Source organism: Panulirus ornatus, chromosome 16 (genome assembly GCF_036320965.1).
Source record: "Panulirus ornatus isolate Po-2019 chromosome 16, ASM3632096v1, whole genome shotgun sequence".
Classification (NCBI taxonomy): domain Eukaryota; kingdom Metazoa; phylum Arthropoda; class Malacostraca; order Decapoda; family Palinuridae; genus Panulirus; species Panulirus ornatus.
Window position 1 is genome coordinate 35,269,276 of NC_092239.1, and position 19,717 is coordinate 35,288,992.

At 39.1% G+C, this 19,717-nt stretch overlaps 1 protein-coding gene across 1 annotated transcript in view; it reads left to right on the forward strand.

The window, feature by feature from the left end:
• LOC139754248 (DNA repair protein RAD50-like) overlaps window positions 1-19,717 on the forward strand; it is a 54,705-nt gene that overhangs the window by 29,224 nt on the left and 5,764 nt on the right. The window contains exons 17-25 of the mRNA XM_071671578.1: window positions 2,073-2,221; window positions 2,394-2,599; window positions 2,901-3,070; window positions 3,220-3,420; window positions 5,496-5,702; window positions 8,364-8,537; window positions 12,157-12,282; window positions 14,965-15,148; window positions 18,136-18,253. Coding sequence (XP_071527679.1) covers window positions 2,073-2,221; window positions 2,394-2,599; window positions 2,901-3,070; window positions 3,220-3,420; window positions 5,496-5,702; window positions 8,364-8,537; window positions 12,157-12,282; window positions 14,965-15,148; window positions 18,136-18,253 — 1,535 coding nt within the window. The remainder of the gene's footprint in view (window positions 1-2,072; window positions 2,222-2,393; window positions 2,600-2,900; window positions 3,071-3,219; window positions 3,421-5,495; window positions 5,703-8,363; window positions 8,538-12,156; window positions 12,283-14,964; window positions 15,149-18,135; window positions 18,254-19,717) is intronic.

Genomic DNA, 19,717 nt, shown 5'->3' on the forward strand with positions numbered 1-19,717 from the left:
GAGAGTAGTGTTAAGATATAGGATCCTCTTATTTTTCATTTTGCCTACAAATATAAGAAATATAAATCAGATTATGGAAAAATTCAAGAATTCGTTAGATGAAAATCTACAAAAGTTTGCTACATTGTTTAAAGTTGTAGTGGTATATGGGCCTGTTGACTGTACCTCAAACAGCTTGATAGAGAGGTGAAGAGTTGCAAAACTTGATTTTGGTATAATCTTTGAAGGTTCAGAAAAGGCCACAGATCCAAGTTCAGGTTTTTTTTTTTTTTTTCTTTTTTTTTTTTTTTTTTGCCGCTGTCTCCCGCGTTTGCGAGGTAGCGCAAGGAAACAGACGAAAGAAATGGCCCAACCCACCCCCATACACATGTATATACATACGTCCACGCACGCAAATATACATACCTACACAGCTTTCCATGGTTTACCCCAGACGCTTCACATGCCCTGATTCAATCCACTGACAGCACATCAACCCTGGTATACCACATCACTCCAATTCACTCTATTCCTTGCCCTCCTTTCACCCTCCTGCATGTTCAGGCCCCGATCACACAAAATCTTTTTCACTCCATCTTTCCACCTCCAATTTGGTCTCCCTCTTCTCCTCGTTCCCTCCACCTCCGACACATATATCCTCTTGGTCAATCTTTCCTCACTCATTCTCTCCATGTGCCCAAACCATTTCAAAACACCCTCTTCTGCTCTCTCAACCACGCTCTTTTTATTTCCACACATCTCTCTTACCCTTACGTTACTTACTCGATCAAACCACCTCACACCACACATTGTCCTCAAACATCTCATTTCCAGCACATCCATCCTCCTGCGCACAACTCTATCCATAGCCCACGCCTCGCAACCATACAACATTGTTGGAACCACTATTCCTTCAAACATACCCATTTTTGCTTTCCGAGATAATGTTCTTGACTTCCACACATTCTTCAAGGCTCCCAGAATTTTCGCCCCCTCCCCCACCCTATGATCCACTTCCGCTTCCATGGTTCCATCCGCTGCCAGATCCACTCCCAGATATCTAAAACACTTCACTTCCTCCAGTTTTTCTCCATTCAAACTCACCTCCCAATTGACTTGACCCTCAACCCTACTGTACCTAATAACCTTGCTCTTATTCACATTTACTCTTAACTTTCTTCTTTCACACACTTTACCAAACTCAGTCACCAGCTTCTGCAGTTTCTCACATGAATCAGCCACCAGCGCTGTATCATCAGCGAACAACAACTGACTCACTTCCCAAGCTCTCTCATCCCCAACAGACTTAATACTTGCCCCTCTTTCCAAAACTCTTGCATTCACCTCCCTAACAACCCCATCCATAAACAAATTAAACAACCATGGAGACATCACACACCCCTGCCGCAAACCTACATTCACTGAGAACCAATCACTTTCCTCTCTTCCTACACGTACACATGCCTTACATCCTCGATAAAAACTTTTCACTGCTTCTAACAACTTGCCTCCCACACCATATATTCTTAATACCTTCCACAGAGCATCTCTATCAACTCTATCATATGCCTTCTCCAGATCCATAAATGCTACATACAAATCCATTTGCTTTTCTAAGTATTTCTCACATACATTCTTCAAAGCAAACACCTGATCCACACATCCTCTACCACTTCTGAAACCACACTGCTCTTCCCCAATCTGATGCTCTGTACATGCCTTCACCCTCTCAATCAATACCCTCCCATATAATTTACCAGGAATACTCAACAAACTTATACCTCTGTAATTTGAGCACTCACTCTTATCCCCTTTGCCTTTGTACAATGGCACTATGCACGCATTCCGCCAATCCTCAGGCACCTCACCGTGAGTCATACATACATTAGATTAAGTTCAGGTATGTGTAGGATATAGTATGGATTAAACACATTTTGAACAAGGTAAATGCTCGCTATTAGTGCTTAGTGCATTGGACATAGTTTGTATTTTGCCCAATGTGTTTGCCATTGTGAATACCTTTATCGTCAACAGTTATCATAATTTTTGCTGAAGTGCTCAAAGTTGTCCATGTATTTTTATTTCTTTGACAGTTGGAGACTAAGGTAAGCAGTGTTCCAGGAAAATTAAAACTTGTGAAGGAGAAACTTGATGAGCAGGAAAAAATCTATGACCAGATGGTACAACTTAAGCCCCAACGTGAGCAAGCCAATCAAGCGCGTGTTGAGCTTGATAGAATTCAGTGAGTTCACTTTGTATGTATTGGAACTGTATGTTTTGGAATCATTTTGAAAGTAGGTGGCTGTTCATCACTTTAGTCATAATCAATCCAGGGAGTGAATTTCTTGTTCATGAGAATCTCAGCCACTTGTTTAGGTTTCAGAGAAAGCTAAGATATGAATGTACCTTAACAGAAACCAAATGGACAGTGAAACTAAGGAATTGGAGAAGGTTAATGCAGATTTAGAAGGAAAGACTGAGATGCTGGAGATTACTCAAGCTGATGAGGAGACTGCAAGATTGATTCAGGGTGATGTCATTACCATAGACAATCACTTGAAGAAAATCAAGCAACTCAAGGACCATATCGATGACCTTCAATCAACTTTAGGAAGCTCAGGTGTGAACCTCCTTAAGCATACATTCTTTTACAAGAATGTATGCTTGAGGAATATTGTTTTTATTGTTAAGTTCCTTATACTGCACTAAAGTTGCTCTCTGTCAGTGGCCTGTTTAGTTCACCAGTTATGGAGACTTTGCCATGACCACCCCACTGAGGGAGTTGATGGAGAGAACATGCATCAAATATATAGATAGGTGGATAGATTGTACTTTACATTGCCATTGTGTTTGATATTTATCTTTATTATGATGATAAAATGTTACTGTCTTCATCTTTTAAAGCTGTTTTCTCTTAACAGATATTGGAATGAGCATGGACGAGGCAATAGTTCGGCAAAATGAGTTGGAAGATGACTTGCGAAAGTCTCAGAACAAAGTAGAAGAACTTCAAGAGCAGTTGCAAGAACATAAGGATCGACTCCAAGGCCTTAAAGATAGAAAGTTAAGGCTTTCTCAACAAGAATTAAATGTGAGTTGATTGTCTTTTTAAGTTATTAAACTCTCAACAGCACTTATGTTATCTGCTTTTTCAAGTCTTGTGTTGATAATTTTAAAAAAATTATATCAGTGTTTGAATCAGTTTATCAACTCGAGATTTAAATGTTTTTCATTTTACAGCTGAAAACAAAACTTCAGGAAACAGAAAAATTAAAGGAGGAGATTGTAAAATTAGAACAAGATCGCAGTCATCTTGAAGAAGAGCGTGATCAAGCACAGGCAGAGGTAGCACCATACAAGTTTCAGATTATAGATGAAACCAGTAAGAAAACCAAAATTACTCAAGAAAAGGAGTCATGGATAGAAGCTCAAAACACTAAGGTATGAACTTCCAACATTTTCATTTTATAATTTCAGATCATTGAGAACTAGATATTACTGCTCTTATTGTTTATATTTGAATAACAAAATAACTTCATCTTTATTGCATTTATACATCCTGATTTCAGCTATGTTATGTATATTCCACAAAAATGACCAAGCAACATTTTTTCACATTTTTCATGTTATTCTTCTTCATGTCCCAGAAAAACTGATGTATACGGTGTGTTCCTCCTAATAAGTTAGGTAATCCAACGATCTTCATGCACTCTGTGGGGTTTCCATACTCTTGACCTACAGGGCAACAGCCTCACACTCATAATTGTGGTTTTATGGGTACCAAGGAAAGAACAATCTTTGTCCACACCTTCCTGGTGATGGAAAAGACTTCTGGAGGCTATTGGTGGTATGCTAAATCAATTGGATATTTAAACAGTGGCAGGAAAAGTTAACACATCATTTGATGTGGACTGTTCTATAAGAGCACATCAATTGATGTGGGCTGCAGTGTGAAGGTTGATTTTAAAGATTAAGGGTAGAATAACTACCTAAGGAGTCTTTACCCAGTTTACTTTTATCAAAAGTGCTACAAACTTATTGAAGCACTGCCATCTCTCTTGTTTAAAATGTTTTACTTTAACTGTGGATTTATCCTGATGAGCATTACTGAAAACACCACCTCCACAGAGGTTGAATACACGATTTAAACCCCAAACTAATGGATTACACACTTAGGAGGCTCCATGATATATGATACTGGCTAATCCTTGTTCCTAGAGATTTGAATCCATACTTTAACCCACAAAGGCCTATGACATCATAGATGTGGAACTGCAGCCACCCAATGCTCCATCCCTAACTAATCCACATCACTTATTTGTGTGCATCATTGCTCTGTAGTATTGTTGATTTGTACCTCTGATTTTCATTACTTATTCTTTTCCTTTGACCTCCAATGGCCAGAGAATTTGAATTTGTTTCCTGTTCAGGACTTGTCTGTAGTGACTCTAAATAAGATAACATTGAATTCTAGGGCATCAGTAGTTGAATATGCTAAGGTATAATAATTGAAGGTATTACTCCAGAGTAATTTTCATTTAGTAAGGATGATTTGGGAAAGATGAAGTTGGAAGTGCAGTCTTTTAACAGAAGTATTGAGGATGCAGTGAAAGCCCTCATGAATGGAAATAGCATAGTTTAGTGTTCAAGAAGCTTGCAATAAGGACTTATCCCAATGATAACATATGGTTGTGATACCAAAGATTATATAGATTAAGGAAATAGAGGTAAGATAAAGTGAGAAAACTGGTTAGGGCTAGGGGTATTTCAAATGTAAGAAGAGTGATTAGGGATCAGATATTATGACATTTTACGTCTGGAAGTGGTGTGAATGGAGACTTGTCTTAATTGACAAATTAGTGTAGTGTAAGTGAAAAAGTATAAATCACATTTGGAAGGGTGGAAATTATGTTTTCACAATAACACGTTAGGCATAGGTTGAGGATATGTGTGAATTTTTGTTACAGAGGCTGTAAGCACCTGATCCACCCTATGAAATTGTGAATGGAGTAATGATATGAGATTGATAGGTAGAACGTTAATTTTCATCTTGGGGAAGTTTATGCTGTATAGAGTAATTGTTCTTCTTATATGATTAAATCTTATCCCCTGCGATTAGGGAGAAGGAAAACTACCCATAATCTAACTTTGTATCAAAGAAGCAATTAACGGGGCAGGAGGATCATTCTCTCATATGATAATACTTTTCTTGATTAGGAGCAGAGGAAGGTGCTAAGAGAGGATTGTTGCTTGTGGGATCAGTCATATTTTCCTAGTGTGACTTTACAGTGATGGGAAACAGAGAACTGGTAGAAAAGCAAATAGATATAATGTTGGAAGTGTTTTACATTTGCAGTGTGTTGTCTGAGGTGGGAAGCTGTCATAGACATATGCTTTGGATTGATTTTTTTCTTTACAAATATCCCTAAATTTCCTACACGGGCATAGTTTCCTTTATACGTAAGCTTTAAAATGAAAGTTTGATTGCTGTTTTGTTGAAGTCTCTTTTCCTACAGGTGAATGTGATTCGTGAAAAACATAAATCCCTGAATGATCTACACAAGAGCATAGTTACCTATGTGTCAGATGGTGAGGAAAACCGTTTAAGGCAGAGTCGTGAGAGAGTCACATCTCTGCAGGAAAATGTTGCTTCATTAGAGACACACAAGAAGTCTCTTGAAGAAAAGAACCGCAGCCTGCAGAAAGAAATAACAAATCACAGAGTTAGTACTTTAAGTATTCATTTTTAGTTAGGATTAATGAATATATACCTTGACCCATCAAGGAAATGTGATGGCTCCTTTTATGGAGCTTCTAATGCTTGGGAAGTCAGTTGGTAGAGAGTAGGATGAGTGGTTCCAGATGAAGGTGGGTCTGCAGCAGGGGTGTGTAATACCACCATAGCTGTTTAATCTGCTTATGGATTGGGTAATGAGGTAGGTGAATGCAAGGGTCGTGGGGAGAGGAGCAGATATGCAGTCTGCTAGGGTTGGAGCCGTGGAGATGAGTCAGTTGTTATATACTGATGCACAGCAGTGGTGGCTGATGCTTGCTGGTTTTGGAGTTAGAGTGTGTGAAAGGAGAAATTTGAGAGTAATTGTGAATTAAAGCAAGGTTTTTAGGTTTAGCAATGAATAAAGACAGATTACTTGTAGTTTCAGTGTGAATGGATAGAACTTGGTAGTGGATATGGTAATGAATGGAACCATGGGAGCTGAAGTGAGCTCTAGAGTGGATGAGTGGGCAAAGGTCTTAGGCACTCTGAGAAATGTGTAGAAACAGATGTTGCTGTTTATAAGGGCAAAGATGGATATGTTTAAAAGTATAGTAGTTCTGTTGATGCTTTGTGGATGTGAGGCATGGACCAAAGACAGAAATGTAATGGATAGGGTGAATGAGTTTGAGATGAAATGTTTCCGGATGGTGTGTGGTGTGAGGAAGCTTTATCGAATAAGAAATGGTTGGGTATGAGAGAGGTATGGTGAAAAGAGGAGTGTGTATGAAAGAGCTGAAGAGTTATGTGATGAATTGGTTTGATCATATGGAGAGGATGAGTAAGGAAATATTACTAAGGGTGTCAGAAGTAGAAGGAAGAAAGAAAGTAGGAAAACCAAGGAAGGGTTGGAAGTATGGAATGAAATGTGCTCTGAAGACTCAGGGTCTGAACATGAAGGTGGATATGATTCCTGCAGGGGAAAGATTGAATTGTAACAATGTAGTTTATAGGGATGGCATGTCATCAGTTGGCTGCACCAGGGCTAATGAAGTAGCTAAAGGAAACTGTAGAAAGGTCTTTAGGGCCTGGTTGTGAATAGTGGGCTGCAATTTTAAGCATAATACATATCAGTTAGAATGTGGACTTGAGCTACTCCACATATAGGAAATTTCAAACATGTTAGAGAAAAGTATTGATGCTAATGATGATAATAGCAGTAATGATAATAATAGTTATAATGATAATCCTTCCTCCTGTTTTACTTTTCCTAAAGATGAAACAGGGTGGGGGTGGGTCAAGTGAGGACTTTTCCCTCTAAGACTTGGTCATCTGTTCTTGGCACTACCTTGCTAGTGTGGGAAATGGTGAATATGTATAAAGAGGAAAAAATATAGTAAAGATAATGATATGCATGGGATGAAGAGAATTTGAGTGATGTGATATACAAGGGTTAAAATACTGTCAGTGGATGGAACCAAGGGATACGAAGCAGCCAGTGTAAACCACAGAAAGATCTGTCAGGCCTTGTCGTGGATGGGAGCTGTGATTTCTGTGCATTATACATGATGGCTAAAGAATGAATCTGAGCAAATGAGGCCTTGGGGGGGGGCACTTCTTCACCATTGCGGGAGATGGTGGACAAGTATGAAAGAATACTTCTCTTACTACTAATAATAATAGTAGTAGTAATATTGACAGTAATCATGATGATGATAATATTCATAGTACTATCTATCCCCGACGTACATCTCAAAAAGACTTTTAACCTTTGCCTAAATTGTTAGTAAGTTTAGCATTACGTGTTTTTTATTTTGATCTTCCATCCACAGCATCCTCACTATTGCAGGAGATGGTGGACAAGTATGAAAGAATACTTCTCTTACTACTAGTACTAATAGTAGTAGTAATATTGACAGTAATCATGATGATGATAATATTCATAGTACTATCTATCCCCGACGTACATCTCAAAAAGACTTTTAACCTTTGCCTAAATTGTTAGTAAGCTTAGCATTATGTGTTTTTTATTTTGATCTTCCATCCATAGCATCAACAACTTCTTCATTTCATGGATTGGTCCTTGTCATTGCTTTGTTATTATCATAGACTTCATACTTGCCGAACCTTTCACTGCACATATTTTTTTCTTTGTCCTTTAAGATTTTGGAGACCATCGGATGGGACAAATGTAGGTTGTGTGCAGTGACATTAAAGTTTTTTCCTCCTTCATAATGGATGATTACCTTCATTTCCAATTCCAAATCAAAAGTCTTCCTCGGCTTTTTGCCAGATAATCATGTGACGGGTTTTTCCTCTTACTTGTCATCTTCTTTGGGGTTTGATACAAAAATGGTTTCACCCAGCACGAAAATTTATTAGATTCACTTGAATAATGTGCATTTACGAATGGTAACTGAGAATGAGAACGGAGAACATTGCTGTGACATACACAATGCTGGGATGTCATCTGACAGTCACTATCTTATGCACATAGCTGTTAGTACTGGTGGACGTACAACGAAGCTTAATATTTATATTTATATGTTTTTGATTTGTGTTTTTTTTTGTCATATGCACAGATGGTCGTAACTTGCATATGTGATAAATATGGGATAGACAGTATATAGGTACACAAAGTTATTGCCTTTATGATGTATTTTTTCTTAAGGAAAGAAAACGTAGTCTTGAGGATGAGAAGAAGATACGTGACAAAGAAGTTGAAGCGAAACAGTTAATGCAAAGCATTGCAAAATATGAGGAACGTATTCGGGGCTTCAGGTATGAATCCCTCATTGAAGAAAAGGATGAACTGCATCAAAAGTATAGTAGGATGCAGAACAATGTAAGTATTATGAGTAACTTTTTTGCTCATATCATTACAGGATTCAGTATGCTGTTAATGACTGTCAGAGGAGAGGAGCCATATTAGCATTTCGTTAGTATCATTAGTCACTAATTTCATCTATGGTTACTTTTCACATTTCTATGCTATTTTACTACGCAGAAAGTTTCCTTTTGTTGTCCCAGCCTAGCAGAAAAGAATGTATTTGGATTAGATTGAAATTAGACTATAAGAGGTGGGCTATTGTTCATAAATTTGCTCTGGGTAGTGAGAGTTATGAAGAAAGGAATGCATTTTGGGAAGAGTTGAGTGGATGCTTTGGCAGTCTTAATGCAGGGGATCAAATCTTTGCTTTAGGGGATATGAGTGAAAGGTTGGTTGATGTGGCAAATAGAAGTATGATGATGGGGCATAAGGTCCTTAGTGTAAATAAAAATTGTGAAAGAGCTTGTAGAGGTGTTTAGTGAAAAAGGAATGATGGTTGGGAATACATTACTCAAGAAAAGATACACTGATAAGTATACGTGGGTGAGTGATGTTGGGGATCCCTGGGAGTCAATGGATTATATGCTAACTGAGAGGAATGCGTAGGTGAAGTTGTAGGATGTGAACATACTGAGCCTGATGGTGGCTGGCATGTTTGGTCAGCTGTTGGTGGAGGTAAATATGAAAGATTGTGGTGGATTTGAGAAAATAGGGAATGACATATGTGTGAAGAAGAGGAAGGTGAGTGAGCTTGGAAAACTGGCAGAGATGCCAGGGAGATTAGATTGATTGTAAACAGTCTTTTTTTATGTGTAGATTTTTCTGAAAAATGAGAATTAGTATGTATGAGCTTGAATATGATTGTAATGGACACTTGAGCATGCTTTTTGTAATGTCTGTTGTTGTTGGTATCATTTGAAATTCTTACCTTTTTGGGATGTATTGATGCTAAAATTTTGTCCCCTATTCTGAAGTACATGGATGTGTATATTCAGGCATATCACTGTCCTTTTCAATCTTGTGTGCATGATGTAACATGAATAGGTGATTAGTTATGAACCAAACTTGTAACACAACAATTGCACTCATATCTTTTAAAGTTGTAGGGGTGAAGTGTGTGTGACTAAATTCTCTTAGATCACACCTGTATCAGAGATGCTGCATGAAATATCCTACACCTGAGTAAGTTTCAAGGAAAAGATCACTAGGTCTTATGTACTAAAATGCTGTTTAGGTTTATATATTTGATATGTCATGCTGCTGTGTCAGTATATGGATCAAACTTTCATTCATGTTGTTAAAACTGATGAAATTTTCATTGTTGGGATTCAGGGGTTGAGGCCATAAGGGCTTGGAAACTGAACTGTTCCTAAATGTTTTTGGAAATGATATCTCATGACTTGATGACTGCAGTTGAACCAAACTTTACCCCAGATGCTGCATATAAAGCTCTCACATGATGAAATTTATATGGTTGGTGGGTCAAAGGACAGAATCACAAGGTCTTCTTTTTTAAACTAGCAGTGAATGTTTGTGTGTACATGACATTATCATGCTTAGATATTTGGGTGTAGAACAAATTTATACCACAGATACTACCTACAAGGCAATAATACTTGATTTAGGACCATTAGAATTCAAAGTTGTTCATTAAAATACCACTAAATGACTGTGTTCATGACATCTGACCAAATAGTGAGATATTGACCAGACTTGTGCCATAAACACTGTATACAAATTTCTACAGCTGATAAATGTGTGGAAGAAGGGGGTTAAGGGCCAAGGCCTTGTGTAACATGTTTTAAGTGCTTTTGTAGATGATTGTTAAGATTTGGTGAATGGATATTAGCCAGACATTTACCACATTTTTTTACTTTTCAAGGCCTCCATTTGAATATTATCTGTCTAAAAACCCAGGCATCCTTTTGGATATATACCTACCTTGGTGCAGCCTGTCTGTAAAAGAGAAAACTAATCTAACCTTTCCATTTGTTAGCATATTGCTTCCATTTCTGTTATCTCCAGAGTCTTTGAAATGGTCCTTAACTCTTTTTTTTTTCAAACAATAAGATTCCATTTTTTTTTTATCACCAAAGTGGCTTTTGCAGTATGAAAAACACGCATTCTGTAGCTTGCCTCAGTTCCGCCTCTTTTGAGGATTTTCTTGAAACTTTTATCATATCCCTTGACATCTCCAAAGCATTTGACAGGATGTGGCACAAATCTTTGCTCAGGAAACTTTCCTACCTTTTTTTTTTCAGCTTCTCTCTGATCCCTAATGTATAGCATCTTCTATGGCCAATCTACTGCAAGTAGTTGTCGATGGAGCTACTTCTCCCTCTTAAACTCTCATTAGTGCTGCCCCCTCACATTTCTGTTCTATTGCAAACTCTCCTTCTCACCATAAATCTATCATTAACTTCTGACACTTTTCATTCTTCTGGAGATGATTCCACTTTACACATCTCATTTCCTGTCTTTCTTCTACTCCTCATTTTAATACTCATTCTCTTTCTCATGCTGAACATATCTCTCTTCTCAGTTTGTACCTGTGCAGCATCTCAGAATGGGTAAGCAGTAATCTGGCTACATTCAGTGGTACCAACACACAATTTTTCATTATATCTCTTTCTTATTGTCACTCATTTCCAACTGTTCAATTTCAAAACACTGCAGTTTAACCTTGTGATAGCATAAATGTGTTGGGAATAACCACATCCTCCATTGTTTTGAAATCTTACACAGTCAGCATCACAATATGTGCTTCCCAAAAATTTGGGTGACATAGGTAAGTGCCATACATATTTTCTTGTTAGAAGCTGTATCACATGTACATGGGCTTTATTTGCCCAAGTATGGAGTATAAGGTAGTTCTTTGTCGACCTCCCTATTTTTATGAGTGGAATCAGTTCTCCATCAGATTAATTGTCCATGCATCACTTCTCTGCAACCATCTGTTTTGTTTGCTTCAGTGTTGCTGCCTCTCCCTATTCTAAAGGCATTATTTTGTCCATTGCTCTCATAAGCTATTTGCGTGTGTCCATGCTGCCAGGCTTCACACGTATATGGATGCTGCTTTACTATTTTTCTGTGCAAAGACTATCCTCACGAGGATTGACCACTTTGATAATACCTTCTTTCTTTGAAAAGTGAAGCTGTGGAATTCTCATCCTTCTTTCATCTTCCCTCTTCTTGTAAAAATCCTACCTTTAAGTGTCAGGGGCCACATGAAGCTGTGGAGCTGATTGATTTCTTTGTTCATTTTTTCTTACATTTTTCTTTTCACCTATGATGGCCTTGACTGGGGCATGTTTTGCCTCTGGCATGTCAGTTAGTATATGAAAAAAAAAGTGATAATTGTAACCTATGATAAACTGATTTATGTATTACTCTACCCAGCATTTAAATTTAGATATATCACCTATTGTATCAGTTATGTGTTTTAACATTATGATTCTTAACTTACTGAGCATGATTATTTGTCTCGAACACAGGAAACCTGCTATGATGTGTAAGACATATGATACTGAAAAATGTTCCTCTGTTGTCCTCGTTGAATGGTATTTTTATTAGATTTTCTGTATTTTGTGATTCTGTTATTTTCATGTACTTTAACTTTTATATTTTACACCAGAGAGCAACACTAGATGGAAGACTGGAGGAAGTTCAGAAAACAATTCAACTTCTTGAGGGTGAAATTAGAAGAAAAGAGATTCAAGATGCAGATAAGAATTACAAAGAAAAATTTGTTCAGATGAAGGTATGGTACAAGGCACATGCTTACAGTTTTCATTTGATTGTATTTATTTTTGTTTCTTTCATGGATGAATGAATTGATACGTCTGATACATCCATTTGCTGCCTAGTGCCTTCATTGTCCTGTGTTCCTCCCAGTCACACAACAGGGGCTTTTGGGAGACTTCATTAGTGTATTGAAAATTATTATTGTGGGTAGGGGGCCTAGGTTTTGATGCATTACACATGAGAGCTAGAGTGGATGTGAGCAAATGAGGCCATGTCATTGTTTGTTCCTGGTGCTACTTCACAATTGAGGGGAATGGCAAACAAGTATGAAAAATGCAGTACAGTATTGGGTCATCCACTGTTATTGTAAAAGTATGATATGGTGGTTAAGTAAAATCTTTCAATTTCAGATCAAAGTGAATGCAAGTAAAAGTAATTATTCTTTTATGTTGGATGCTTCAGTATTAGACAAAAGTCCATATCAAGGCTGGGCCTTCATTGAAGTATAAAGAGGTTAATGAAATAGGTAGAGACAGCGAAAAATTATTAATGAATTTTGGAGGAAGTGAAAGACCTTTCTTTTAAAAAGTGACTCATCATAATTACTGGGAAAGACATGTGAGGGTAGAGTTTAGAAAAAGCTTTGAGGTGTAGAGAAAGAAACTTATCAAAATGATGTACCTTTGAGTTGCCAATGGCCACACAGTAATCTTGTGACAAAGCAACTTGCCAAGTATTGCATGGTCAGGCTAGTGGTGGGAGCACATAAGCAACCAGCTCTCAAGGGAGGTAGTGTGTCTATGTATGATATCAGTTTGAATTGTGAAGAACTAGAAGCTTTAGTTAACTTCAAATTCAATGAGTAAATTTTAGTAGGGATGATGATGAAGTATTTGAGGTCTAGAATTTTGCATGAAGATACTTTGATAGTTTTGGTGAAAAGATAAACTTCAGCACTTTGCTTGCAAAAGGTATTTGTCCCAGCTTTGAAGTGTGGGTGTGAAATACAAGTATAGGTAGGTCAAGACAAGTCAGAAATAAGAATAGTGGATAACATATATATAGTATAATAGGAGTTAAGAGGTTTGATGATATTTGATAAATAAAGATATGAAAAGGATATGTTGTGAAAAGAATCATGAGAAAGGCATTATGGTCATTTAGATTGTATTGACAGCTTTAGTTTTGTAAAGATGTCTAGTGCATTATAATTGAAGTTTTTTTTTCCCTAGCTGAGATGGCATGGGCAGCCAAGGCCCTAATCAAGTCCATCCCATTAATGTTGTATATATACACACCCTAGCCTGAGCCTGGTACCCATTTTATCAACCAACCCCTAGGAGTGGATGAACAGCTGGGTTGAAAGTGGACCAACAGCTGTAACCAGGATTCAAACCTATGTGCTCAACCCTGGGTGGCCCGTGAATGTGTCACGGTCTGGAATGCTAACCGCTACATCATGGGAACTCAGGTAGATTTCTTAAGGGATGGGTGGATTTGATGTCAGAACTGATTATGGTCAAGGATATTTCAAATGAGATACCAACAGAATGGTGTAGAATTTAGTGCAGTGGAAGAAATTTATGTTTTGAAGGGAGGCATTCATCTAAGTTAATGGATCAGATTATTGTATAATGGAGCATTAGGTAGGAGCACTCAGTGGGAAGATTAGGTAGGAGCCTTTGCAAACACTGCACTAGAGTTGCCTCTGCTAGTGGCCTGTTAAGGGTGAGACACTAAAGGCTGAGAGGCAGCACGAGGGTTCATTAGTCATGGAGACTATTTCACTGGCCACCCCCTTGAAGGAATTCCAGTTGGGAACAGGCATCAGAGAGATAGATAGACGGTGTATAAAGTAAAATCATATGAAACACTTTTATGAGCATGAAAGTTTATCTTTCACTGTAACACAAGAGAGATGCATTGAGGATTGGAATTGGGAGTGTAATTAATTATGCTCGATTAGATAGATAAAAAGATAGATGGATAGTACCATGATGACCTACAACAAGATTTTGCCAACTTATTTGGAAGTAACACGTCAGCACCATCTCCAAATCCCCCGGTTATCTTCTTTACATTTTTCATAAACTCAAGACATTTGTACTCCCTATGCCTGAACTCAAGAACATCGACATAAATAATTATTCCCTAGCTCCCTAGTGCCTTCCTTGTCTGGTGTTCCTGCCAGTCACACACCAGGGAGTTTTGGAAAAGATGCAGAGTAGGGCAAATGAGATGCCACTCTTTACACCACTTATCAAGAGGCACTCAACACACTTGTCTTACAAACTTCCTCCAACCATCATTAAGACTTCACCCACCATTTCAAGAAGGAACTGATCCAAAGGAAGATAATTTTGGCACCTTTACATCACCCCCCAGCTTCTAAGAAGCAGATTTTGTAATGTTTGTGAGGATAAAGTAGAGAGTATGGCTATACCAAAAATATTTTGGGTATAGGGTTGAACTGTAGTGCTTTGAAACCTCAGAAGAGGAAGTGCTTTGAAACCTCAGAAGAGGAAATGGGTGAGATTTAGAGAGAGAGAGGTATAGGTAAGAACTGCATTTTTGTACTGTTGATTGTAACGAACTCACATGTTTCCCATTCTATGATATTGCATTTTTTATATTTGGTGTACCTGATTATTATATCTAAAATACTGTAGTTGCTGAACTTCAGTTGCTTTTTTCACAGTGCACAGATGTAGCAGCAGATGATCTCAACAAATACTACAAAGCCTTAGACACTGCAGTCATGCGCGACCATGCGCATAAGATGGGCACCATCAACAGCATAGTCAGGGAACTATGGCGTACCACCTACAAAGGCAATGATATTGATTATGTTGAGGTTAAAACAGATGAAACAGAATCTCAAGGTTAGTAGTACACTGTATTTTTGTTGTTTAATTTGTTTATGGATGGGGTTGTTAGGGAGGTGAATGCAAGAGTTTTGGAAAGAGGGGCAAGTATGAAGTCTGTTGGGGATGAGAGAGCTTGGGAAGTGAGTCAGTTGTTGTTCGCTGATGATACAGCGCTGGTGGCTGATTCATGTGAGAAACTGCAGAAGCTGGTGACTGAGTTTGATAAAGTGTGTGAAAGAAGAAAGTTAAGAGTAAATGTGAATAAGAGCAAGGTTATTAGGTACAGTAGGGTTGAGGGTCAAGTCAATTGGGAGGTAAGTTTGAATGGAGAAAAACTGGAGGAAGTAAAGTGTTTTAGATATCTGGGAGTGGATCTGGCAGCGGATGGAACCATGGAAGCGGAAGTGGATCATAGGGTGGGGGAGGGGGCGAAAATTCTGGGAGCCTTGAAGAATGTGTGGAAGTCGAGAACATTATCTCGGAAAGCAAAAATGGGTATGTTTGAAGGAAAAGTGGTTCCAACAATGTTGTATGGTTGCGAGGCGTGGGCTATGGATAGAGTTGTGCGCAGGAGGATGGATGTGCTGGAAATGAGATGTTTGAGGACAATATGTGGCGTGAGGTGGTTTGATCGAGTAAGTAACGTAAGGGTAAGAGAGATGTGTGGAAATAAAAAGAGCGTGGTTGAGAGATCAGAAGAGGGTGTTTTGAAATGGTTTGGGCACATGGAGAGAATGAGTGAGGAAAGATTGACCAAGAGGATATATGTGTCGGAGGTGGAGGGAACGAGAAGTGGGAGACCAAATTGGAGGTGGAAAGATGGAGTGAAAAAGATTTTGTGTGATCGGGGCCTGAACATGCAGGAGGGTGAAAGGAGGGCAAGGAATAGAGTGAATTGGATCGATGTGGTATACCGGGGTTGACGTGCTGTCAGTGGATTGAATCAGGGCATGTGAAGCGTCTTGGGTAAACCATGGAAAGCTGTGTAGGTATGAATATTTGCGTGTGTGGACGTGAATGTATATACATGTGTATGGGGGTGGGTTGGGCCATTTCTTTCGTCTGTTTCCTTGCGCTACCTCGCAAACGCGGGAGACCGGCAAAAAAAAAGAAAAAAAAAATTATATTTTTATTTGTTTTAGTTATTATACTTATTTGCTGTCTCCCCTGTTTATGAGACATACAAAAGAATGGCCCAACCCACCCACAATACGTGAATACATAAACGCCCACACACGCACTTATACATACCTATACATTTCAACTGCAGAAGCTGGTGACTGAGTTTGGTAAAGTGTGTGGAAGAAGAAAGTTAAGAGTAAATGTGAATAAGAGCAAGGTTATTAGGTACAGTAGGGTTGAGGGTCAAGTCAATTGGGAGGTGAGTTTGAATGGAGAAAAATTGGAGGAAGTGAAGTGTTTTAGATATCTGGGAGTGGATCTGGCAGCGGATGGAACCATGGAAGCGGAAGTGGATCATAGGGTGGGGGAGGGGGCGAAAATTCTGGGGGCCTTGAAGAATGTGTGGAAGTCGAGAACATTATTTCGGAAAGCAAAAATGGGTATGTTTGAAGGAATAGTGGTTCCAACAATGTTGTATGGTTGCGAGGCGTGGGCTATGGATAGAGTTGTGCGCAGGAGGATGGATGTGCTGGAAATGAGATGTTTGAGGACAATGTGTGGTGTGAGGTGGTTTGATCGAGTGAGTAACGTAAGGGTAAGAGAGATGTGTGGAAATAAAAAGAGCGTGGTTGAGAGAGCAGAAGAGGGTGTTTTGAAGTGGTTTGGGCACATGGAGAGGATGAGTGAGGAAAGATTGACCAAGAGGATGTATGTGTCGGAGGTGGAGGGAGCAAGGAGAAGAGGGAGACCAAATTGGAGGTGGAAAGATGGAGTGAAAAAGATTTTGTGTGATCGGGGCCTGAACATGCAGGAGGGTGAAAGGAGGGCAAGGAATAGAGTGAATTGGAGCGATGTGGTATACCGGGGTTGACGTGCTGTCAGTGGATTGAATCAAGGCATGTGAAGCGTCTGGGGTAAACCATGGAAAGCTGTGTAGGTATGTATATTTGCGTGTGTGGACGTATGTATATACATGTGTATGGGGGGGGGTTGGGCCATTTCTTTCGTCTGTTTCCTTGCGCTACCTCGCAAACGCGGGAGACAGCGACAAAGTATAAAAAAAAAAAAAAAAAATTTCAACTTATACATACATATACACACATGGACATATACATATATACACATGTACACACTCATACTTGCTGCCCCCATCCATTCCCGTCGCCACCCCCCCACACATGAAATGGCACCCCCTCCCCCCGCGCGCAAGGTAGCGCCAGGGAAAGACAACAAAGGCCACATTCGTTCACACTCAGTCCCTAGCTGTCATGTGTAATGCACTGAAACCACAGCCCCCTTTCCACATCCAGGCCCCACAAGCCTTTCCATGGTTTACCCCAGATCCTTCACATACCCTGGTTCAATCCATTGACATCACGTCGACCCCGGTATACCACATCATTCCAATTCACTCTATTCCCTGCATGCCCCTCACCCTCTTGTATGTTCAGGCCCCGATCACTCAAAATCTCCCTCACTCCATCCCTCCACCTCCAGTTTGGTCTCCCACCTCTCCTTGTTCCTTCCACCCTTGACACACCCTCTATGTCAATGCCTCCCCACTCACTCTCTCCATGTGGCCAGACCATGTCAACACACCTTTACACATAAATTCCCATACATGCACATATACATACTTAAACATAACATGTATACTTAAAAAGACATGTACATATATACACATGTACATATTCATACTTGCTTGTCTTCATCCATTCCTGGCGCTACCCTGTCCCACAGGAAACAGCATCGCAACTGAGTGAAATTAAAAAGCTTATCTTCTGTATCTTTTCCTTTGCTATGACATATCTTGTAAGTCATACTGATAATGGCTTGGAATCCCTTCCAGAAATCTCATAATTTTCTACTATTGATTGCAGGTACAGACAAAAGACGAACATACAACTATCGAGTTGTTATGGTGAAGAATCAAGTGGAAATGGACATGAGAGGGAGGTGTTCTGCTGGTCAGAAGGTTTTAGCTTGTCTTATTATCAGGTATGTTTTCTATCTATCTATCTTATCTATATCTATCTATCTATCTCTATCTATCTATTTATCTGTCTATCTATCTATCTGTCTATCTGTCTACCTACCTACCTACCTACATATCTGACACCTGTTCCTAACTGGAATTCCCTCAAGGGTGTGGCTTCGGCAACAATCTCCATTGCTAGTGAACTCCTGTGCCATTTCTTGACCTTTAGTGCCTTATATTTAACAAGTCATTGGCAGATGGTAGCTCTAATGCACTGTTTATAGAGGCTTCTACCTAATGTTCCTAATGACTATCTCCCTATCTATATCTCTGATGCGTTCCCTTTTGGAACTCCCTCAAGAAAGTGGCCATGGCAGTAGAGTCAGAATATTGATTGAATTCCTACTGACTACTCTCACCTAATCCTCCTTCCTAATGTTCCTACCTCCTACTTGTACCTAATGCTCCTACATATTACTTCTATCTATTGCTCCTAACATTCTGCCAAAAGGCAGGTCTAGCTCATAGTGCTTTGCAGAAAATTCTAAAGTTATAAGGAATGATCTGTGCATGTTAAGTGTTGTCATATGTTATGTATTACCCGGTGATTTTGTATGTTTGTGGACAGAATGCCAGTAGTCCACATGTAGGGGAGGCAGAGAGAAAAGACAGCTACCTGGGTCAAAAAAGTGCAACTTGAAAACCACTGATGTGCTGGTTCACTCAACCTCTTGGTTATATATATATCCTGGTCGTTGGCTGCCTACCAACTGTTACTGGAGTTCACCAGTTATAAAGACTTTTGCTATAGTCACCCCCTTGGGGTATTCTAGAAGGGAACAGGCGTCAGAGTTTATTAGGCATGTATTAGAGAACACAAGTGGAAATCTTCATTATAAGAGGGTGGATCAGAATGTATGTAGTTGAGGCTGTTGATTAATTTTTCGAGATATCCAAGATGCAACTTCCACAACACTGAACAGATTGTTTTATAATCCTGTAACATTCTTATCATTAATATTTATTGCCATTTTTGATATATTGTCATACTGACAGACTCCCAATGAAAACTCAAGGAGCTGGTAACAGAGTTTAGGAGCATTTAAAAGGAGATTGTTGAGAGTTATTGTTATTTAGAGTAAAATAATGAGTAGCAGCAAGGGGATTGGAGAGGATGGTTTGAGACTATATATGATTATGAGGACCTAGAAGAAGTACATAGAGTGCTTTAGGTGCCTGAGAGTGGACATGGAAGTAGATGGCATAAGCGAGGGTGGGTGATGGGCTCCCTTAAAGAGTGTGTAGATAGAGAGGTCATTATATGTTTGGGTAAAGATAGGTATGTTTTATGATACAGTAGTCCTGTCAGTGTTTTATGGACATGAATCTCGGGACTTGTATACAAAAGAACAGAAGAGGGTGGAAATGTTGGAAATGAAATGCTTGATGGCAGTATGTGGTGTTAGATGGGTTTATCATGTAAA